At 48.8% G+C, this 24,119-nt stretch overlaps 1 protein-coding gene across 1 annotated transcript in view; it reads left to right on the plus strand.

The window, feature by feature from the left end:
- The first annotated feature begins 4,175 nt into the window (after positions 1-4,175).
- myo15b (myosin XVB) overlaps positions 4,176-24,119 on the plus strand; it is a 34,053-nt gene continuing 14,109 nt past the window's right edge. The window contains exons 1-31 of the mRNA XM_086196354.1: positions 4,176-4,220; positions 4,315-4,379; positions 4,497-4,560; positions 5,083-5,192; positions 5,282-5,356; positions 5,609-5,702; positions 6,545-6,648; positions 6,726-6,789; positions 7,687-7,800; positions 7,900-8,061; positions 8,135-8,248; positions 8,337-8,395; positions 9,986-10,109; positions 10,200-10,295; positions 12,511-12,642; positions 13,548-13,673; positions 13,756-13,833; positions 14,630-14,778; positions 15,089-15,134; positions 15,213-15,337; positions 15,728-15,842; positions 17,457-17,632; positions 17,830-17,923; positions 21,835-21,897; positions 21,986-22,043; positions 22,146-22,270; positions 22,359-22,454; positions 22,531-22,766; positions 23,236-23,405; positions 23,483-23,555; positions 23,933-24,115. Coding sequence (XP_086052480.1) covers positions 4,191-4,220; positions 4,315-4,379; positions 4,497-4,560; positions 5,083-5,192; positions 5,282-5,356; positions 5,609-5,702; positions 6,545-6,648; positions 6,726-6,789; positions 7,687-7,800; positions 7,900-8,061; positions 8,135-8,248; positions 8,337-8,395; positions 9,986-10,109; positions 10,200-10,295; positions 12,511-12,642; positions 13,548-13,673; positions 13,756-13,833; positions 14,630-14,778; positions 15,089-15,134; positions 15,213-15,337; positions 15,728-15,842; positions 17,457-17,632; positions 17,830-17,923; positions 21,835-21,897; positions 21,986-22,043; positions 22,146-22,270; positions 22,359-22,454; positions 22,531-22,766; positions 23,236-23,405; positions 23,483-23,555; positions 23,933-24,115 — 3,320 coding nt within the window. The 5' untranslated portion in view covers positions 4,176-4,190. The remainder of the gene's footprint in view (positions 4,221-4,314; positions 4,380-4,496; positions 4,561-5,082; positions 5,193-5,281; positions 5,357-5,608; positions 5,703-6,544; positions 6,649-6,725; positions 6,790-7,686; positions 7,801-7,899; positions 8,062-8,134; positions 8,249-8,336; positions 8,396-9,985; positions 10,110-10,199; positions 10,296-12,510; positions 12,643-13,547; positions 13,674-13,755; positions 13,834-14,629; positions 14,779-15,088; positions 15,135-15,212; positions 15,338-15,727; positions 15,843-17,456; positions 17,633-17,829; positions 17,924-21,834; positions 21,898-21,985; positions 22,044-22,145; positions 22,271-22,358; positions 22,455-22,530; positions 22,767-23,235; positions 23,406-23,482; positions 23,556-23,932; positions 24,116-24,119) is intronic.

The following is a 24,119-nucleotide window of genomic DNA, read 5'->3' on the forward strand; positions in this document are numbered from 1 at the left end:
GCTAACGATTGTTTGGGGGAAATTGATTGAATCGCGGCTATGACTGGCTTTGACAGAATGTTAACTAAATACAATGAGCAGGTAGAGGGCGGCTATTGAGCAGCGATGAAGATGTGGGAGGGGTCTCGTGACTCAATGGCAGAAACGAGCAGCTGAACTTCTGTGCTGCTTCCCGTTTTCTTTCTGAAACATGAAGGAAAGCAGCTCTCAATAATGGTTGATGATGATAAAAAGCCGCTGGACGCCAGCCTCCCGGTGGCACTGCAGCCTGCTGAAGGGTCATTATGGCCTCCATCAGCAGCCATTGTAGTCGCTGCTCCTCTCGTCTTTCCTCCAGCATCTGCGGCACTGGACCAGCTGCCACGTGGAGCTGAATTATTCAACAGCCACTTTGTGTTTGTGCAGGCTACAGCAGTGGCTCACCTTAGCCTCACACGGTTGTCTGCATGCAGACAGCACACGCATGCTTCTACTGGGGGTGTAATGATGGTGGGAGGGCTACTGGTGTGTCACTGGTCCTCACATCTCTGAGCATTATGGGTACATGTGTGTGTCAGTGACAGCAGCTCTTGAGGACCAGCCGCAGCACTTTGCAGCCCCCCCAGTTGGGTCTGCCTTTCACCTGAGAAACCTGGTAAGCTACACTACACCTCTGAGCTCTCACTGCCCCCCACCCTCACCCCACCTGGACACACATACACACACAGCTACACTTAAATCTGCTGCATAGATTTAACTTGCAGTTTGAAAACTCAGCGTTTCCTCTTTGAATTTTCTTCGTTTCTGTTGAGTCTTGATGAGACGAGTCGTGGCCAGCAACCTTTCCCCTCACCGAAACTTGACGTGTGCTGGTTTTTGGGTCGGGAGTTCAAGTGTGAAATGTGGCCTGAATGCAGGTGGTAACAGATGCGCATCACGGGCCTCTATCATGATTACTTTATTGAGTAACTTGAGAAGACTGACAGATTTTAATTGTTGATGACAGTCATAAATCTCTTCTTGTGTGGAGAGTTCAACAAATGACCACAAACAACAATATGGTTATTTTATTAATCAGGGAATCGATCACCATGTCACCTGTCAAGTCGAAAGGCCGAGGAGCTCCCAACAAGCAGAGGGCAGATGAGGCAAAGAAAACTAATCAGAAAAATGTGAGGCACTGTGGCTCCCAAGTGTCCCGAAATCCTTCTAAAGGGCCTGAAGAGAAAAAGAAAAGCAGTGGGAACCGTTTTACTACAGAGGACAAAAGGACTCCTGAAATAAAGCGTGAGAGACACAGCAAAGTGGATCAAGGTAAAGTGAGACGTGCTGAGCAGAAGGAACCACAGAAACAAGCACACATCTTAAGAAATGGAAAACCTGCCAATCGCAGGTCACAACCCCAAACTAAGACAGACAGGACAATTAGAGAGGGCGTAAAGACGATGTCAAGGACCCCGGGAACAAGTCAAAGTAGGACCAACAACAAGAAGCACTCCCCCAGGGCTGAAAGCAAGAGAGGTGACGAAGGTACAGGAAGTGAGGACAGGGATTCAGAGACTGACACAGGAACCTCAGGAGAGGAAACTAATAACGAGAAAGAGGAGGAGCAGGACGGTAATGTAGAAGAGACGCAGGAGAGTGACCAGGAGGAAACTGAGGCATCAGATACTGTAAGAGACGCTGAGCAGACAGCAGACGAGGAATCCGACCAAGGACCTTCAGATGAAGCAAAATCTACAAGTGTCTCTGAAGTAGAACCAGCTGCAACCAGTGAGGAAGACCAGGAGGAGGCAGTTGTTGCTGAAGCAGGTGGAACCAGTGAGATAACCCAGGATGAACAAACAAGAACGAGTAAAGCCGGCAGACAGCGCAGGCAAGCATCGCGTTCTCTAAAACCTGTACAAGAACCTCAACAAAAGATGTTTAAAAGAACGAAGGTGGATAAGCAGGTGGAGAAACAGAGGGTGAAGGCAGAGAAGAAAAGATTGGAGAACGAAGCCAAACAAAGAGCAAAGGAGGAAAAAAAGAACAAAGCTAGGCAACAAAAAGAGCAGAAACACAGTCCCACACCTGCTCAGGATCTTTGCTTAAATATAGACGATGATGCTTCTGCAGAGACAAATGGGGATGAGGAAGAGAAGCAAGCGGAACCGTTACTGACCAGAGCCATCAAGGACCAAAACAGAATAATGCTTCTCAAGGCCAAAGGTAAAGACCTGCGAGCTTTTCTGGAGCTAGAAGCAGGAAAAGAGGGTCTTCAGGAGGCTGGAAGTGTCCAAGGGAGTTTGCTGTCTGGGAAGGTCAAGATGGAATCTCTAAGACGCAGAGCAAATAAGATGTTAGCAAAACCTAGTGAGGGAATATCAATAAGCAAGGATGTTGATGGGGGGTCAAAGAATCCTGAAGCACATTCAGTGGCACCACGAACCAATGTGACGACTCTTCGCAGAGTGTCTGGATGGATTCAGAAGAACATGCCAGGGGGGCTAAACTTAAGGAAGAAGCTGTCGTCTTGGACAAAAGCCATTGGCGTCTCCCGATGGCTCTCCCTACGAGCCACCAGACAAAAACAAGGCACAAGAAAATCCAAAGGTTATATCCTCAAACATCGAATGGTCATGAGAGTTGCCAGTAAAACCAGTTTGGCCAGCAGGAAAAAGAAGAGCTCTTTCGAGGATGTCATGACTGAAGACACAGATGACCTCCAAGCCAAGGCCCTCGAGATGGGAGAAGAAGCCCCCCTGCCTAGGGAGAAAGGGGTAGAGGCCAAATATGCTGTCGTACTCCCCAGAATGAAAAAACTGGCCAAAGCAAAGACAGCCCAGATGTCCCAGGAACCTCCAGGATCTTCAATACCATCCAGCCCAACTAGTTCGCCAGAAGAACCCACTACCTCAGAGCCCAGACCCCCAAAGCCAGGTGCCCGGCTTGTACTCCCTGTGAAACCGGACCATATTCTGCTTCAGTCAGTCAAGAAGCCTTTGCAAGGACGGTTCCCATCAGGTGGAGCTGTGGAAAGGAGGAGTCCTGGATCCGGTGTTGCTGCAGCAGAACCCGAAGGAACATCCACCTCTCAGGATACAAATAAGAACGCATCTCAACATGGAGTCAGGGTGCTGCAGGCAGCGAAGGGGAAGCTGGACCCCTCCCAGATCCATCTGACCAAGATGTCCTTGACACGGGGAGTGATAGGTGCTGGACAGGTTCAGGCTAAGGGGCCCAACCAAGAAGTTGGGACACCTCGCGCCACAGCTCCCAGCACCAGCCCCCTTCCAAATGGGGAGGCTGGTGCTGGGACATCAGCCAGTCAGTCCTTGTTTGAAGAGGAGACAGACCAGGAGGTGGCCCAGCTGACAGGTGAAAGGCTGCACTGGGCTGGAAACCCTCAGATGAGTGGACACCCCCAGGTATTTATCAGACTTTTTCTTACATCCATACATCCATTTTCTTCCGCTTATTCCTGTTATGGGTCACGGGGGGGTGGAGCCTATCCCAGTGGCCACGGGCGAGAGGCGGGGTCCACCCTGGACAGGTCACCAGACCATGGCAGGGCCAACACATAGACAGACAACCATTCACACTCACATTCATACCTACGGTCAATTTAGAGTATCAATCAGCCTCGTCTCCAATTACATGTCTTTGGACTGTGGGAGGAAGCTGGAGTACCAGAGAGAACCCACGCAGGAACAGGGAGAACATGGAGACTCACTCAGAAAGATCCCATTCTCCAGCCGGGACTCCAACCCAGAACCTTCTTGCTGTGAGGCGACAGCGCTGACCACTGCACCACCGTGCCACCACTTTTTCTTACACTTTCCTGCAATGAACTGGGAAAGATACCAGTATAAATACCACTATGCAATCATGGGCTTGAAATACCACCCAGCTGCATGAGCAGGTCTTAGTGGAAGAACAGAAGGGGTCCATCTAGTGACCTGGGGTACCAGAATCAGAATCAGAATACTTTATTAATCCCGGGGGGAAATTCTGTAGGAGGTACCAGACAATTTCAAAGATCCTGACATGGTAACCATTTTTCTATGCTGTGATTGGTCCAGGACTGGTTGCATGCTGAGAACCTGCTACCTCACCAGACAATAGAGAAGTTAACCAAGTGGACAGTTTATGATGATGGCGGGCAGGCCAGGACTGTCCCAGCCCACAACGGCAGGGGCCCCTGGGAATCAGAGGACCCCACCCAGGACATGCTGGAGAGTCGACTCATCAGCTCACAGGTAAAACAACCTAACCTTCTCAACTGCATCAGGGTTCCCGTGCTTCACCTGAAGCGTTGGACCGTCATCAAAGTGTGTTTTGTGTCTCTGTCAGGTTCTGATACCAGGAGGTAGACATGTTGTTGAAGTGGATGAGGTGGAGGACCTGTCCCAGCTAGAGTGAGTCCACCCCCCCCCCCAAACACACAAAGGGTTAGTCATGAATTACAGAATTACAGTGTGTGTGTGTGTGTGTGTGTGTGTGTGTGTGTGTGTGTGTGTCTCTAATGGCTGTAGGGAGGTGTGTGAGAGCTCCGTTCTGCTGAACCTGAAGAAGAGGTTCCACCGCGATTGTATTTATGTAAGTTTCATTCTCCATGTTTTCTTCTGGGGTCTTCATCAGTGATGGGTTTTCCGTGGTTTTCCGGAGTCACGCTGAGATGAGTGAGTCCAAGGAGACCTCGAGAGCATACAGCCGGCATTCACATGTCCTCTGTTCCCCGAGTCATTTGTTCTATCCAACATAGAACAAGTGGACGGTGTTCAATTTGCTGTTCATGGCTCCTCTCAGAACATCATCGCATGGATCCGTGAGGGTCAAGAGGTCAGCAGGCGAGTTCAGCCAGGTTCCAGAGCCTGAGGAGACTAACCGATGCTCACCCACACCAGAAGCTTCCTCACTGGAGGAAAACTGGGAGTTTGCTGAACTCACCTCGCCACCGCTCTCTCGTGGTAGCGTTTCACAGCAGATCAAGTTTGCTTACAACTAACGTGACCGCTGAGAACACGTGTGTGAGGAAGACTCTTCACAACCATCCCTCTGGCCAGTGAGGCATCTCCAAGGCTCTGCACCCAACACTGACGTCCTTCCTCTGTTTCCCAGACTTACATCGGAAACATACTCCTGTCCATTAACCCCTTCAAGGCCCTGAGCATCTACACCGAGGAGCTGAGGCAGAACTACCAGGGCCGAGAGCTCCACAGGAACCCACCGTGAGCAGACATTTCCCTCGGTCCTGCGTTAGCCTCATGAAGGCCTCGCTTCCAACCAGTGTTGTGCTTTGTGTCCTTCTGTTCTTCAGCCATGTTTATGCCATCGCTGATGCCGCCTACAGACAGACCCAGACCGCCACGCAGGAGCAGTGCATCATCATAAGGTCAGACACTTGGTTCTGGTCCTGGTTCTACCAGCTGTGTTCTTCAGACACGTAACACTGATAGTGTATTTTTCTTATTGCCACCAAATAATAAGCTAAAACCAACAGTGACTTGAACAAGAGCCCCTGAGTAATGCAACGGCTTCATCGCATCCACACCTGCAAAATGGTTGCCAGTTGTGATTTTGGACCTCCTGTCTGACGGGCTGTTGCGACCGTGCATGGTCGCGTCACCTCTGTGTTTCTTTGTAGTGGCCAGAGTGGTTCAGGGAAGACGGAAGCTACCAAGCTGATTGTCCACTACCTCAGCTCTGTGTACCAGGGCTCCACCAACGCTCTCCGCCAGGTAACCGCTCGCTCGCTCCGTCACATCCGCAGCTTCCTAAGGAAGGTCACAGGAAGCTTGAGGAGCCTGGATGAACGTGTGCAGTTGCGGCTTCCTTTGTTTATGAACTTTCATGATCAAGACAGTAGCAGACGGCCGCCACGTCCCCACATAGAAATACTTGGTTCACTCGTCTTATCTTGGCATTAATTAACTTAGTGTTTATCAAATTCTATGTTTTTGTTGACACCGAAACTGCATTTATGATCTGTGAGCACCTCAGAGGTTCGTGTCTGTCTGTCTGATCCCCATCAGGCAGACACCAGACAGGAGATGGAGGACCTGAGTTTAACGCCAAGTTAGCGACAGAGAACAAGTATTAAATTATTCAGATATGATTGATGACGCAGCGCCAATAAAATTCATGAATTAAATTCATCAATTCTGTGAAAAATGATCCGGGAAGATGAAAAATTGAGGTTCTATCATGTACAAAACCATCGTTTGACACCTAAACCTTTGACTGTTTAATCAAATTTTAGGGCAAAAAATAGCATTTATATGTTGGAAATCTTGGAAGTTTGTGTGGTGGATGGGCTTGAAATGACACGAGCCTGATAATTAGTTCTATGCTCATACAAAGTGGAGCACCTGCTGGCCCTTCCACACAGACCTGCGCCACCTGAGTGGAGACAAATATAAATGTGAGAATTCCTACAGGCCATTTTGGCTCCTGCTGCAGGTCAGTGAGCCTCCTGCACCAACAGCAGCTCCAAGACCCAACGCCAGCCGCTGGCCAGGTTACCAGGGCAGATTGTGCAAATGGCCAAATGTGATTGAGGGTGTTTTCTTCCCTCCACCAGCCCATGGAGGTCTTTCCCATTCTGGAGAGTTTCGGGAATGCCAAGACCATCCTCAACAACAACTCCAGCCGCTTTGGCAAGTACCTCCACATCCACCTCCTCCAGTGAGTGAAGGTCTCCTCTGACAACTCTGCCTCGGGCCTGGTTACCTCCACTGACTCCATCTTATTTTGGTCAACAGTGGGCTTGTTGTTGGAACCTCCATGTCCAAATATCTCCTTGAGAAGTCCCGGGTGGTCTTCCAGGTGAGACCTTGAGTGAGGTGCTGTGTGACCATCCTCCAGGCACAAAGGCAGCACATCGACCCCAACTGAGTGAATATGCCTGCATGACCCATACATCAAATATTTCAGGGGTTCCAAACGTCCAGTCCAGGGACCTCAGTGTTTTTAAGGGAGGTCCCCAGAAAAGTGATCAATAGTTTATTCACCTGGTGTTTGAACTACATTGATGCCAGCTATTTATCTGTATCTCTCGTCTCGTTCTCTGTTCCACTCTGAGTCCCTCCTGAGTGACCGAGCTTCCCACCCTGTCTCTAAGGGAGAGCCCAGCCTCCCTGAGGAGGAAACTCATTTCAGCCACTTGGATTCGCCATCTTTAAATCTACATCTATAAATCTGAACAAGTTAATTGTACTTCAATGACTTAGGGCATTTTACCCTCCTGGGTAACAGCTGCTGTAAAACCTCAAAGAAGAAGAAGAGAAGAGGGGGACCACTAGTTTGGCCACTAACAAACACAGTCGAGGTCAAAGTTCAGCAAACCGTTCAAGGGCAAGAAGCGCGTGGCCGCACCCGCTGGACTTCATCCCAGATAGAGCTCTGAGCTCGCCACGCCACACGCCACACGCCACACGCTCATTTGCCAAAGTTGAGATTTGCTCAAATTCCACGAAATCCGTTGAAATTGGCGTTAAAAAGGGCGCACTGACCAGAGGTCTGACTCTTGGGATTTTCTGGAGGTTGGCAGCTCTGCCCTGGTGTCATATCAACCTAAACATATCAAACTAATGAACTCCTGGATTCTCAGTTTTCCAGTCTGGCTCTCATGAAGCTTTGTCGCCAGCTCACTGAGTTGAGGAGGTGTCGCCAAGAGGAGGTGCATCTCTCATCAGAGGTCATGAGCTCTTATTTCCCCCACAGGCCAACCAGGAGAGGAACTACCACGTGTTCTATGAGCTTTTGGCAGGGATGAACGACTGGGACAAGCAGGAGCTCTATCTGCAGGGAGCGGAGACTTATTACTACCTGAACCAAGTTAGTCAGCCCCCATTAACACCCATCAATTGTCCTTCCCTGGTTCTCGGCGTGTGTTCCTGTCTTGTTCACTCATTATCCATGTGTCTGTCTCTGGAGGGTGGGGCCTGTGAGCTGAAGGGGAAGCAGGACAAAAGGGACTTCCAGCTTCTAGTTCAGTGCTTTGAGACCATCGGCCTCCACGCCGACCAGACCGCCACCATATGGGCCATCCTGTCCTCCATCCTGCAGCTCGGCAACATCTGCTTCAGTTCCTACGAGGTGTGTGTATATTGGAGGGGGGTTGGTGTTGCCAGACATTGGTCTCAAGCCTCATTCAGTTTTATGTTTTCAGAGTGAGTCGTTTGAGGTGGCTCGGATCTTCAGTGAAGCTGAGGCCAGGAGGGTCGGCTCTCTGCTGCAGATTTCCTCAGAAGCGCTGCAAACCGTCATCACGCACCGAGTCACAGTCAGCAGCCTCTCTGTCGTCTGACATTCACTTATTGTTCATATTTCTGCACATGAGCAAGAACATTGAGCAGCTTTCTTGTGCCCAGGAGACGATCTATGACCGGATCTACTGCCCCCTGTCTGTGGAGAGTGCTATAGAATGCAGGTGAGAGAGGGGCACGGAGTGTCCGACTGGTCAACTGAGGTGTTGATATCATATGATATGATATAAATGCCCATCTTCATAATTATACTACATCTGAGAAATGGAACAACTTTCTGTTGATGTCATTGGCCGTCATCTGCCCTTGAGTACAGCGAGTTTTTATTATTTGTGTCCTTTCTTTGCTCAGAGTTGCTAAATGGCTCCTGAGCTAGTACTCCTAACCTACTGGACTTTTGAGCTAGTACTTCTGAGCTAGTACCCCTAACCTATAACCTATAGTACTCTTGGGCTAGTACTCATGAATTAGTACTCCTAATCTATAGGACTCTCAAGCTATTACTCCTTAGTAGCTATAGTACTCCTGATCTTGTATTCCTGAGCTTGAGGTCCTCTGAACCTGTACTCCTGAACAAATACTCCTAAGCATGACCATTTGGGGCCTATAAAAGTTTTACACAAGTAGCCATTTATTCAATATTCAAAGTATTGCTCTGTTATCAAATATTACATTTGTTTTGTTATGTTAATAAAACTAATGATTTCTTTTTAAATTTGTTTTATATAAACTGAAGTACACACCATGGAGAGCCACTGCACCACCCCCCCCCCCCATGAAATGGTTTGATCCAGGCTGCACTGTGCTGGCAGCTAGCAATGTTAGCATACAGAGGCTTCACCCAGCTAGCTTCATGTTTCTACCACAGAAGTCTGACGATGATTGACCCAAAGTTAGACTAGAAAGGCAGTAGAGAGTCTAAAGTGTAACAGCCAAAGTTTGGTGGTGACAGTTCCTTAGCTAAGCTTGTTAAGTATGCAAACATTACTTTGGTCTCTAAAGTTATCTTGATAGAGAGTTTTTACTGTTTAAATTCAGACCCTCTGGAAACTTGATTTTTGTGCAGGGAAACTTCAAGCCAGCTATTCCCCTTAAATCATGTCCCTCTCTGGTCTTGTGCTTGGCTGAAGAGAGGCAGCGCCTCCCTCCCTGGAACACCTCCACCCTGCTTGAACCACCCTCACTGCCAGATTTTGAGCAGTAATCTGGGCAGCACCATGACATCAGAGCAGCAACAGAATGAATATGGTTAAATAAACACGTGCACTGTGCTTCAGCAGCAGCTTTTATCTGACTACCTCTTTACCTTGGAGGAAATGTGGGACATTCAGCACGTCTGCAGGCGACAACCACTTTTGAATCGAAGAGCAACTTCAGTGGCTTGCAGACTGTCAAGGTGAAATTCAGTTTTGTCACCCTTCATGGTCAGCAGACATTTTGTACTAATTACTGAGCAACAACAGCTGTAGACCAACAAGGGCAGTTCTTCAAAGCCTTGAGGGGGGCAGCTGGGTCCTGCAGGGTCCATTTCAGTAATAGCACAGGCTTGGCACTGGGCGACGGGGACCCAGTGTGGCATCTGTTAACGGCGATGTTCCTGAATGCAGGCCCGGAGCATGATCATGCAGACACTGGCTGGATGGGTTCTGGCTCTGCTACAGTCCAACCTCCAGTCTCCAGACGTAGTCTGTAACCTCCAGTCTTACCATCATGGTGACTAACCCTTTGAAACATGCGTGTCTCTTGGCTTGCAGGGACGCCATTGCCAAAGCCTTGTATTCAGTGCTGTTTGACTGGTTGTTGGAGCAGATCAATGACTGGCTGAGTCCCAAGGAGATGGACAGCACCGTGGGCATAGTGGACATCTATGGGTTTGAGGTCAGGAAGCTGCCTGTTCTGAACTCTGGACCCAGGACACCTGGTTAACTCAGAGCACGTTTGTGGTAACCAGTGAGGTTTCTGCTGCAGGACCTGGGGGTCAACAGTTTTGAGCAGCTGTGTATCAACTTTGCCAACGAGCAGCTGCAGCACTTCGTCAACAAGGCCGTGATCTCACAGGAACAGGTGAGGATCATCAACTGATCTTCAGGTGAAAATTCTCATCAGGGACCATTTGTTTACCGCTGGTCAAAGCACACGTCCGTCTTCACTGATCCTGGATCTGCTCCACCTCCCTGCTGGTAAAGGAAGGTTTTGATGGCTGCTGTCTCAGATCTGCTTTTTCATGGATGATTGTTGGGTGGAGGTTCATTGAATGTGTGAGGTTCTACAACAGCTCTACTAGGAGGGAGGTTCTACACCTGCAATACTGGGAGGGAGATTCTATACCTGCTCTACTAGGAGGGAGGTTCTACACCTGCACGACTGGGAGGGAGGTTCCCTACCTGTTCTACTGTGAGGGAGGTTCTACACCCGCTCTACTCGGAGGGAGGTTCTATACCTGCTCTACTAGGAGGGAGGTTCTACACATGCTCTACTGGGAGGGAGGTTCTACAACAGCTCTACTAGGAGGGAGGTTCTACACCTGCTCTACTGGGAGGGAGGTTCTACACCTGTTGTACTAGGAGGGAGGTTCTACACCTGCAATACTGGGAGGGAGGTTCTATACCTGCTCTACTTGGAGGGAGGTTCTACACCTGCTCTACTGGGATGGAGATTCTACACCTGCTCTACAAGGAGGGAGGTTCTACACCTGCACGACTGGGGGGGAGGTTCCCTACCTGTTCTACTATGAGGGAGGTTCTACACCCGCTCTACTAGGAGGGAGGTTCTACACTCGCTCTACAAGGAGGGAGGTTCTTCACCTGCTCTACTAGGAGGGAGGTTCTACACCTGCTCGACGGGGAGGGAGGTTCTATACCTGCTCTACTAAGAGGGAGGTTCTACACCTGTTCTACTGGGGGGGAGGTTCTATACCTGCTCTACTTGGAGGGAGGTTCTATACCTGCTCTACTAGGAGGGAGGCTCTGCAAGAGCTCTACTAGGAGGGAGGCTCTGCAAGAGCTCTACTAGGAGGGAGGCTCTGCAAGAGCTCTACTAGGAGGGAGGTTCTACACCTGCTCTACTAGGAGGGAGGTTCTACACCATCTCTACTGGGAGGGAGGTTCTACAACAGCTCTACTTGGAGGGAGGTTCTACACCTGCAATACTGGGAGGGAGGTTCTATACCTGCTCTACTTGGAGGGAGGTTCTACACCTGCTCTACTGGGAAGGAGATTCTATACCTGCTCTACTAGGAGGGAGGTTCTACACCTGCACGACTGGGAGGGAGGTTCCCTACCTGTTCAACTATGAGGGAGGTTCTACACCCGCTCTACTAGGAGGGAGGTTCTTCTCCTGCTCTACTAGGAGGGAGGTTCTACACCTGCTCCACTAGGAGGGAGGTTCTACACCTGCTCTACTGGGAGGGAGGTTCTATACCTGCTCGACTAGGAGGGAGATTCTTCACCTGCTCAACCAGGAGGGAGGTTCTACACCTGTTGTACTGGGAGCGAGGTTCTATACCTGCTCTACTAAGAGGGAGGTTCTACACCTGCTCTACTAGGAGGGAGATTCTACAAGAGTTCTACTAGGAGGGAGGTTCTATACCCGCTCTACTAGGAGGGAGGTTCTTCTCCTGGTCTACTAGGAGGGAGGTTCTTCTCCTGCTCTACTAGGAGGGAGGTTCTACACCTGTTCTCCTGGGAAGGAGGTTCTATACCTGTTCTACTAGGAGGGAGGTTCTACACCATCTCGACTGAGAAGGAGGTTCTACACCTTCTCTACTGGGAGTTAGGTTCTACACCTGCTCTATTAGGAGGGAGGCAGCGGGCCGGATGCTGATACAGTGACGTGACGTCTATTACTGGCTGTATGTTGACGTGACTGATGAAGGTGATTTGTTATTGTCAGGTTATGAATATCCGGACTAACATTCACACACAAAAATCAGATTTCAGATTTTCAATGATATCTGACATCTTAGTGTTCTGTAGTTGGAATACAGAGTTGGAGTGGAGTGTGTTTCAGCAGCAGAACGCCATTGATGTCACATTGTGTAAAGCCACGATTGATGACTTAGTCCGGGTCAGAGTTGGCCATCATGGCACCACAGGCACTTCAGGTGGTGGCCAGCTTTTTTCCCAACAGGTGAAGCCTTTGGGTCATTAAAGTGCTGTTTATAACCTGGAGGAGGCTTGTGTGTGTGTGTGTGTGGTGTGTGTGTGTGTGTGTGTGTGTGTGTGTGTGTGTGTGTGTGTGTGTGTGTGTGTGTGTGTGTGTGTGTGTGTTTGTCCTGCAGGAGGAGTATAGTGCAGAGCAGATCCAGTGGTATCCAATGTCACTCAAGGATTTCCACTCCTGTCTGGAGCTCCTGTCCTCCAGACCACATGGCATCCTTCGTATACTGGACGACCAGACCTGCCTGCCCCAGGTACACACACACACACATGCAACCACTGGTCCCACAACTACTATGACCACGACAACCAGTACTGTAACTGCCATTACGACTGTTATCAGTTCCACAGCCTCCTGTACACAACTACTGGTACTGCAACTAACAGTACTGCAACCTCCCATATCACAACTAACAGTACCACAACAACTGTTACCATAAGTACCAGTACTGAAACTGATAGTACAGCAACTAACAGTGTCACAACCACTGGTACCACAACTATCAGTGTCACAACAAACAGTACTGCAACTACTGGTACCCGAACTACTGCTACAACAACTACTGGTACCACAACTAACACCACCGAAACCACTTGTACCACAACTACCAGTACCACAAATAACAGTATCCCAACTACTGGTTCTACAACTACAAGTACCACCCACTTCTACTTCTCCCTCAGAGCAATGAATGCTTGAAGCTGCTGTACATCTGGATGACTAGAACCATTTAAAATGATAGAAACCTTCTCCAGGATACTTCCATGGCATGTGCTGTACTTTGATTCAGATCCTGCTGAGATGGTTACACCTGTACACCTTACACTTGTACTGCAAACAGCTGCCAGGGGATCCTCAAGATCTTTGGGATCAGTAAAAATACATTTAAGTCCATCGTCGTCGTCGTCGTCTTCCGCTAATTCCTTACTTGTAAGGGTCGCGGGGGGGGGGGGGGGCTGGAGCCTATCCCAGCATCTACGGGCGAGAGGCGGGGTTCACCCTGGGCAGGTCATTTAATTTCATAAGAAGTCAAATTTACTTTGTGATTATAATAACCTCTGCAGCCTGATGGGGAAATCAAGAGTTTCAGAGTTTTCAAGTGAATTAGATGATTTACTCTGAATTCAGGATAATGGTTCCTCTGTGTTGATTGACCAGGCCACTGACCACACCTTCCTCCAGAAGTGCCACTATCACCATGGAAACAGCCCCTACTATGCCAAACCCAAGAACCCATTACCAGTCTTCACTGTCTATCACTATGCTGGAGCTGTCACTTATCAGGTACTAGGCAGAGAACACTGAACCGCATGTGTAATACATACTTGTACTTGGATTGAAAAGAATACTGGCACTTTTTGTCCAGGTCCAGAATTTTCTGAATAAAAACCACGACCAGTTCAGGACGGAAGTGGTGGAGCTGTTTGCTAGGAGTCGCCTTAAGGTGAGATGACCTAGTAAATATGACCTAAACCAGTTTAGTGTGGTTCCTTTAATACCAGTGACAGGTTCCAGTCTCTGTAGAAGGATATGGTGGTCAATGGTACCAAAGCTGCACTGAGATCTAATCAGACCAGCACAGAGACCAGTCCCTCATCTGGTACCAGTAGGAGGTCACTGGTACCTTTGACTAGTTCTGTTTCTGTGCTAGGATAATAGTTGGTAGAACTTCTGGATCCAGGCTTGTTTTTTGAGGAGGGTTTAATTCCTGCTACTTTAAAGGACTGAGGGACGGAACCATTTACCAGCGCCAGCCTTATGGTGTCCAGGTATCCCCCAAAACAGCTTTCCCCACTGTGTGGCCTTCCACATTACTGCATTATTACAGTACACAAGTACTCAGTAGGGCAGCACTGTGGCCCCCCATCAAGAAGGTTGTGGATGGAGCCCCGGCTGCAGCACAGGGTCTTTCTGGGTGAGTCTCCATGTTCTCCCTGTTCCTGTGTGGGTTCTCTCTGGTAGTCCAGCTTCCTCCACAGTCCAAAGACATCAAGAGGGGACCAGGTTAATCCAGACTCTAAATTGACCGTAGGCGTGGCTGGGAGAGCCAATGGTTGTCTGTCTCTATGTGTTGCATCCGTCTGTTCTATATGTATGCACCAAGACAATGCAGTAGTCTTTACTGCATGACGGTATGATTATGCAGTAGTCATTATGTGATGGCAGGAGAGTCAGAACAGCAGTTGTAGGTTGGTTTGAGTCGTACTGATCAGGTCCTGCCCCGATGTGCTGCTGCTCAGATGGTGTCTGAGCTGTTCCGGAAGGTTCAGGACAGCTACATCCAGCAGCGAGAGCTGGGCTGGAGGGGGAAGGGTCTCCGCCAGCAGCCCACTACCGCTGCCTCACATTTCCTGCAGTCCCTGAGTGAACTCACCACTCGTCTGGAGAGGTAAGCTGTCATTATGGGTGCCGGCAGGCAGCTCCGTGGCTTCTATTTCACTGCATGAGCAGCTGTGGTTTGTGGCTGTGGCAAATGGAAAGACATAGTTTGATACTTGGTCACTCGTGATGTTCAGATCTGGAGAATCAACATGAGAAACTACACGAACAGGCATGCATGGATGTTTCACTGATACGAGCCAATCAGATAACTCAAAGTTGCAGTAAAGATCCTTTGTACCTGCTGTGTAACACCAAGCTGATCAGGTCTCAACCAGTTTCTTTCAGGTCCTGGTAACGTCTTCATGTTTTAAACCCAGATGCAGAACCACATTTATTCGTTGTCTGAAGCCAAATTACGTCAAGGTACCACCAGATATACGCAGTATTTTTCATGACTGCTTACTCAATGTACTACTTCAATATGACCTTGTCCTTTGGCAGCTTCCTGGAGTGTTTGACCTTGACTACGTGTCCGGCCAGCTGAAGCATGCTGGGATGTTTGAGACCATCCACATCAGGAAAGAAGGGTTCCCCGTCCGGATCCAGTACTCCTACTTCATTGAGAGGTGCCTACCATCATACACTTCACTTGGGACCACTGCTGACGAACTGGGACCAATACTGCAGAACTGGGATCATTACTTCTGAACTGGAACCAGTATTACACTACTGGGACCATCACTGCAGAACTGCTGCTTAAAACAAACACATGTAGGCCATCAAGGCCATCTTCATAAAAAAATTGTAGTATTATGACCTGCAAAAACCCGACACACCATTATCTATTTTAACTGGGAATATTATGTATTTTTTAAATTCTGTAAATACACATACCGTATATGTATTTTTATAGTATTTCCTGAGAAACACAGACGAACACAGACGAACACAAACAAACGCACACCTAACAGTCTGTGACGAGATGTGTGTCCCTGACTGAGTGACCTGTGTGACAGGTATGGGATGCTGCTGAGTGAGCGAGCCATGCAGGGGATGGACAGAGAGAATACAGAGGTTCTGTTGGACCTGGTTGGTGCTGAGGAGGGACAATACCAGCTGGGACTCACGAAGGTGCCAAAACACCTGTTACTGATACTAATGAGTAAAAGAAAAGGTGCTGTAGTACACGTGATATGCAGTACACCCACTGAAACAGCCAGGAGACATCATTGTATGAGCATGTACACATGAAGTACTTCTCCTTAATCAGATGAAGTCAGCTCCTCTCTCACCAACAGGCACGTTACAGCTTTGCTATCATAACATTCTGCTCTGAAGTAGAAGGGATGGTAAAGCTGTGAGCTGGTAAAAGCAGGAGCTAAAAGCTGAAGGATCTTGGTGACTGCTGAGCCGCACACTGAACAAGACTTTACAGTGTGAATGCTAGTTTCTGCATCTGGGTCAATACTTGGGAAGTGTCAGATCACATCAAAACTACCTCACATTGGGTATTTTACTTCATTTTCTGTAGAAGTAATCCAAGTCTTGAATCAGAAATTGCTCATACCATGATTGTGGGGTGAAAAACCCTCCAACTGAAAACCCTTCCAGCATCATCAGAGGGTTCATGAGTGAAGATGATCCTGATGAACCAAACTGGAAGATCATCAACTTTTGTTCACCAGAGCTGATTTACTGGTTCAATCACCACAATCACATCATCGCCTTCTTAAAATGATCTCCTAAGTCATCCTTTCAACTTTTTCAGAAAAATACAAAAAACTGGAAGCAAAACATCATAAGGAGTTCATTTAAAGGAGGGTTAGGCACCGCCTGTTTTTGGCTTTTTTTCTTTCTTTTTTCACGTCTTCTTTTATTTCCTTCTTTCATTTAAAAAAGAAACACGATATTCAAACAATGTGTTTTTGAATGGTACTCTGGTCATGAACCCTCCCTCCGCGCTCCTCACAGCCCGCATTGACAGTAAACTAGCGCTAACGTAGCCTCTGCAGCTCGCCAGCAAAGTCAGCTAACAGGTTTCTCACCTGTCCAACAGAGAGGCTGCTCCTCGCGCTTCCACAGCCTTTAGGTTCTGTACGACTCCTCCAGAGAGCAGATGAACCCAGGAACCCCTGGACTGCTCCGAGCCTTTCACCCTCCTCCTCTCGTCTGCTGCTCGTTCTATAAAAGACCTTTTTCTTCTTGCTGGGTTTTCTTCTGGATCCATGCTCGCCCTCCTGGACGCTGCTCACCCAACACCGAGCCAACAAGGCCCTCATACCCACTGTAGGCTTCCTGGTCTCAGCCTTTTGACGGACAGCTAAGCTGCCCACTCAGGTGAAGTCTGGTTTTGGCTGTTGATTGACAGTTGAATGGGCCAACCAATCAAACTGGTAGCAGTTGTTGATCGGGTGGAGGTCAATTTGGCCCTGTACCCATTTTGTATGGTGGATTTTGATGCTTCCTTTTTTAAACATCATAGTTTATTGATTACCATCGAGACATCATGACAGATTCAGGGATTAAAACAAAAAGTACAAAGAAATCTGGGAGACTCTCCCTCCTTTAAATTAAAGAAAAATTGTCAAAAAATGACTCAGGCAATTCTTTTAAGAAGGTGACAACATGGCACAATCCTATTGGCTACTGGTGGAGGAACCACAGGACGACCACTTCCTGTTGGACGACAAACACACCTTATCGCTGTGATGCTAACTGGCTAACGCGTGTGTGCATGTGTGTCAGGTGTTCCTTAAGGAGCCTGTGTACCAGCAACTGGAGGAGAAGTGGAGCAGCACCCAGACGTGGGCGGCCATCACAATCCAGAGGAACATCCGTGGGTTCCTCTGCAGGAGGAACTTCAAGTTCTTCAAACAGAAAGCCATTATCATCCAGAGCCACATCCGAGGTCACCAGGCCAGGTGAGAGGAAGCAGGTGACAACAGCTGTTGTCCTGACTGAACATAAGAGGAACCTTGATTTAATCAATGTTGATCGGCATCAGGTCAGGGTGTCCACTTGAGGTGGATGGAATGTCCTCATAAATATAGGTGTGTGTGTGTGTGTGTGTGTGTGTGTGTGTGTGTGTGTGTGTGTACTGTCCTCTGGTGTCTTTTAGGAAGTACTACAAGCGCCTGAAGCAGTCCTTCACCCAGTTCTGGGCAGTGATGATGATCACCAGGAATACCATCAAGAAGCACCACTGGAGGAAGGTAGATGGCTCCCCTTCAACCTCTTCCTTCCCTCCTCCCCCTCCTCCTCTTCCTCCCCCTCCTCCCCGTGCTCCTCTCTATTATACACCCATCTCTGATGAATAGATGTTTATGTTTGACTCAGTTTATCTGGAAACCGTATTTATGGTCAGTCTGTGTCCTTATGTGTTTCCTTATAAATTTCCTGAGGTTCTAAAAGTTGGGCTCATGGACCCTCGGGGGTCTTCCAGGAAGTTGAATTCTACTTCTGCTGCCAACAAAGTTCAGATTCGTTTATTGCAGCTTGTCAGTAGTGAATACACAGCCAACTTAATTTTACAAACATTACACAGCAGTCAGGAGGGGCTTTCCAAGGCAACTACTACATTTTTCAGAATCAGAATCAGAAGAAGCTTTATTGCCAAGAACGATTTTACACATGTGAGGAATTTGTTGTGGTGCGGTTAGTGCATGCAATCCAAAAACTATTAAAAAGTACAGAAAATATAACAACATAAATACATATACACAGTCTGTGTTTTGGGACAAAAGAGCAGTACAGCTGGCAGTAATAAATACCACAAACAAATGTTCAAATGAACAAGTAGTCCGATGAATATCCATCCATCCATCCATCCATCCACTCATCCACCCATCCACTCATCCATCCATCCACTCACCCACTCATCCATCCATCCATCCACTCATCCATCCATCATCCACTCATCCATCCACTCATCCATCCACTCATCCATCCATCCATCCACTCATCCACTCATCCATCCATCCACTCATCCAACCATCATCCATCCATCCCTCCATCCCTCCATTTTCTCCCTCTTCTCCTGTTCAGGGTGGTGGGGGTGGAGCCTGTCCCAGCAGCCTTCCCCCTGGACAGGTCACCAGTCCATGGCAGGGCCAACACATAGAGACAGACAACCATTGGCTCTCCCAGCCACGCCTACGGTCAATTTAGAGTCTGGATTAACCTGGTCCCTCTTGATGTCTTTGGACTGTGGAGGAAGCTGGAGTACCAGAGAGAACCCAGCAGGAACAGGGAAAACATGCAGACTCACCCAGAAAGATACCGTGCTGCAGCCGGGGCTCCACCCACAACCTTCTTGCTGGGGGGCCACAGTGCTGCCCTACTGTGTACTTGTGTACTGTAATAATGCAGTAATGTGGAAGGCCACACAGTGGGGAAAGCTGTTTTGAGGGGATACCTGGACACCATAAGGCTGGCGCTGGTATCTGGTTCCGTCCCTCAGTCCTTTAAAGTAGCAGGAATTAAACCCTCCTCAAAAACAACCCTGGATCCAGAAGTTCTACCAACTACAGACCAACATCACATCTTCCTTTTCTCTCCAAGGTTCTGGAGAAAGCAGTTGCTAAACAGCTCTGTGACTTCTCCACAGCAACAGCTGATTGGAGGATTCAGTCAGGTTACAGGTTCATCCTGGCACAGAAACAGAACTAGTCAAAGGTACCAGTGACCTCCTACTGGTACCAGATGAGGGACTGGTCTCTGTGCTGGTCTGATTAGATCTCAGTGCAGCTTTGGTACCATTGACCACCATATCCTTCTGCAGAGACTGGAACCTGTCACTGGTATTAAAGGAACCACACTAAACTGGTTTAGGTCATATTTACTAGGTCATCTCACCTTAAGGCGACTCCTAACAAACAGCTCCACCAATTCTCCACCCAGAAAGACCCCGTGCTGCAGCCGGGGCTCCACCGACAACCTTCTTGCTGGGGGCCACAGTGAGGACCACTGCTCCACCAGGCTGCCTCCAATGAACATATAATATAATATAATATAATATATATTTACAATATAATCAAAGATATAATTGTACATTTATATTTTATTTTGTTAAATTATATATTCATTGGACAACTTGTACAATGAATATATAATATATCTTTTTATATATCGACCACTGTCTTTTTTATATTTCAGTGTTCATACGTTTTTCTAATTATTTTCTGATATTTTTCTAGTAGATTCTCTGTTGAGAAAATTGTTTAAATGATGGTCCATATCTTCGCATCAGTCCCATTCAAAACTGCATTATATCTCATTTTTATGTACTTGCAGATGAATTGCGTTGCAGCAGTTTTTCGTCCTGACGCAATGATTCAGTTTGTGGTCTGATGGAGAGAATAAAGGAAGTAAAGATGTGTGTGAATGATTGACAGCGCCTGTGGAATCTCGTGGGCGTGTCCTTCTAAACTTGCAGCCTGTTATAAACTCTCACATTAATCACATCAATTGAGAGTGCGCGTGCGCGCGCACACACACACACACACACACACACACACACACACACACACACACTCGCTTGCTGGACTTTAACCTCTCTCTATACATCTCTCCTTCCGTCTCTCACAGACGTCCAGCTCAGGTAGGCTGTGTTTCTCTTCTGCTGTTCCACACGTTCAATATTTTCTCTGTCTTTATTCCTTTAATGCTTTGATCTTACAACAACAGCTAAAAAGATGGTGCGACAGAGGGAAGAAGCGCGTGTGTCGTCTTTACTGTGTGTGTGTTTGCACTGTAGTCGTGTTGATGTCAGGCTCTGGTGTTTTTTTCTGAGGCCTGGACTCTGGAGAAGGGAGTCCGTGTTGACTGATCAAGTCTTGTTGACTCTAAGAACAAATCAGACCCAGAACTGACCAGAACAGACCCAGAGCAGAGCAGAGCAGTCCCTGAGCTGAGAGCACTGTAAGCTTGTTTCGTGCCTGGGTGCCTGAGTGTTGTTGACAGCACAGCGCCCTGCTGACTCAGCGTTCATCGTGGCGTCCTGTAGCAAACCCCCAGCAGGTCGAATCCCTCTGTATTTACACATTTCACGTGTGCGTGTCATGGGAGTCTGACTTAACACGATGAACAAGATCAAACGTTGGAGGAAGCGTCATCGTGGGGTCTCGTTAAGAAGACCTGGGTATTCGGCAGACAGGGGGCTCTCACTGATGCATCATGGGAAATGACTGCGGTGGAGTGAAGGTCATGATGTCACTGGTGTGTTTGCTTTGGGAGGGTCTGTGACTGGAAATCTCCCAGGTGGAGCAGGGAGTGTTTGCTCTCAAACACAGTGAATGTGTGAACACATTCTTGTTGGACTTGAGCCTCACGCGTGTTCAGAAACATGTACCCAACCAACCTGTAGGAGCAAATGATGATGATGATGATGGTGATGATGAAGGGGATGACGATCCTCACTGTCATCATGGGGAGGAGACTCTTCTCTGAGCTGTAAACCTGGGAACACACCCACTCTCTGGACCTTTGGACCTGCTGGGCCTGTTGGTAGGGTGGGGCAGGAGGAACACACACACACACACACACACACACACACACACACACACACACACACACACACACACACACCACACACACACACACACACACACACACACACGAGAGCAGCAAGAACCTTAATAACTGGACGATGACTCAGCTGGTAGGCGGGACTGTCCCATGACAGAGGAGCATTTGGACCGACAACTGCCAACAATCTCCCAATCCAAAGATGGCCACCGCCCCTGAAAGTTAGCGCCAGGGTGGTAAATGACCATCTCGCAATGGTCAAGGGCGACAGCCCAAGTTAAGGCCCAGTTGTGAGGTCCAGGGACGTCCCGGTGGGGTGTTGGGCTTGTAAGAATTCTCCCCAAAGCAGGATTAAAGGTTCAGAGGTTTACTGCCACATGCACAGGTACTGACGGTACAGGTGTGTTCCAAACAGTCAGCCCGACTGCAAACACTTTACATTAATACTCAATATTTTCAAAAAAACATTCTACATGATAAAATACATGTGAGAGAACAAGGAACCCATAAATGATTGTACAGTAGATGATGTCATGGGTTACTCAGTGTGGTACCAAAGACTAACTGGTGCTGTATGTGTGTTTGGCTTCGTCTGAAGGAATTTCAAGAGGGACACAGAGTAAAGACGGTGACAAAGCCCAAGTCTGTCTCCCCAGGAATGGTGAGTTGGCCTCATGGAGAAGAACCGTTAGCTCCTGTTCTTGTTGCTGCTGTGAGAACGGTTCTCTAACCCCGTGTCTTCCTGGCAGGATGTGGGCATGTTGGAGATTCCTGCTGAGCTCTCAGCCAGGTTCCACAGTCCAGCAGGTCACCTGAATTACACTTGATGGATGAGACCCAAGTCAGCTTGCTTGCTGAAGTGACGCCATCAGGATTTATGTGACTGTAATTTTTTTTGCTCTCCAGCAGGGCGGCAGCCTGCCCCAGGGGTCACAGAGGTCGCACCTCCCCAGGTGAAGGCAGAACACAAGCTCGCGCTGCCCCCTAACATAGACAGCAACCCCTTCACTCGCTACGCTAAGTCCATATTGAAGGTGAGCAACACACACACACACACAGAACCACACACACACTCAGGACCTCCATGAGGGACCAACCGTCTTGTCTTTGACTCATGGTCAGGACACCTGGGGCCAGCCCCAGGGACACCCCCTGCAGAGACCCCTGACTCCCCTGGAGCCAGATGATGCCAGGACTGCTGTGGAGATCTACAAACTGGTAAATGACGCTCGCCAGGCTCACAGCAAGATCAGGTCTTACTCCCACTTATGCCGCTAACGTAAGATCTCCTCAGATCATGAGGTTCACAGGCGAGTCGGAGCTCAGCAGCCGGCAGGAGCAGATGTTGGGGAACTACATCATTGAAAAGGGTCAGAGCCAAGCCGCCCTGAGGGACGAGATCCTGGTCCAGCTGGTTTACCACACTTGGGGTCTAAGTGAGGGGCAGGGAAGCCTGAGGGGCTGGCTGCTACTGGCCTGCTGCCTCAGCACCTTCACACCTTCTCCCAGCCTGGATAAACCCCTGCTCAAGTAGGTATATGGCTTGGTGAGCCCCACTCAACACAACCCTACAGAACCCTACAGAACCCTACAGAACCATACAGAACCCTTCAGAACCTGCCAGTCATAACTTTCTTCAAACTTGTGGTTGATGAAGAGCAGAGTGTCTTTGCTGTTCTTTGTATCTACGCCTGAGCGATTTGATCGTCTTTACAATCGTGGTTCTTTACATCATCAGTCCCATGATGTGTTGGTGAGAGTGTCGCTGTCAGCTTACCTTTTGCTCAGGTGTGTTTTCTTCACTCTGAGGCTCAGCAGCAGCAGCAGCCTGAGTTGTTTGTCTCCAGTCACGAGCGCCTGGGACAGCAGCTCCTGACCCAGCAGCACTGGAGGCTCTAACCCTGCAGCTCTCATGGACTCTGTGTGGCTCCTCTGGTATCACTGCTGATGAACACAGGTCAGCCTCATACTGTCTATCTGTGTGACTCACCTGGTCCAGGTACGTGTCTGACCACAGTCCGGAGGAGTACCGCTCACTGTGCCAACACAAGCTCCTCACATCCCTGCAGCTGCCAGCCCCCGCTGCCCGTATCTACCCCCCCACCCAGCTGGAGTGGACCACCAACCAGAGGAAGGGCACCATGCTGCTGGACGTGCACACCTTCAACGGTGAGACTGACGGCAGAAAGCTGTATTCAGCCTTCACGAGACCTCTGGTGTGAAAGCTCCCGCCTCCTCATTCACAGATGAGAAGCTGACGACTGAGGTGGAGTCCTGGACCACCGGGGAACAGCTGGCCTCCTGGCTTCTGCGCTTCAGGTGCTCATCTCATTTATTGATGACCGATCGATTAGGTGTCGAACCAAGAGTCCAGCAAGCTGAAGGGTCCCACATCCAGAGCTCTTTAGAAGAAGCAACAGGTTCTTCAAAAATATCAGTCCACTAATACACAATGAAAAAAAAACAGACAAGACCTTTGTTATAGAGAGCAGACAGATGGCCCAAAGCAGCTGAATGATGAGGATGAAGATGAGGATGATGAAGAGGATGAGGATGATGAGAATGACGAGGAGGATGAAGAGGATTATGATGAGGATGATGATGAGGAGGATGAGGTTGATGTGAAGGATGAGGATGAGGATGAGGATTATGAAGATGAGGATGAGGATGAGGACGATGACGCTGGTTTGTTGCAGAGGCGTGTCTGAGGCAGCTCAGGGCTGGTCGGTGTCACTTCTGACCGACGACGGCTGGTCGGACCTGGCCGGCTCAGACTTGGTCATGGACCTGCTGGCTGCAGCTGAGGCTGAGGTGCTGCCCCCCCCAGGAACCCCCTCCTCTACAAACACCGACTATCTGTTCAGCAGCCAGGAAGACAGGTAA

The sequence above is a fragment of the Aulostomus chinensis genome, chromosome 23 (assembly GCF_037954235.1).
Source record: "Aulostomus chinensis isolate RoL2024-O1b breed Wild chromosome 23, RoL_Achi_v1.0, whole genome shotgun sequence".
Lineage (NCBI taxonomy): Eukaryota > Metazoa > Chordata > Actinopteri > Syngnathiformes > Aulostomidae > Aulostomus > Aulostomus chinensis.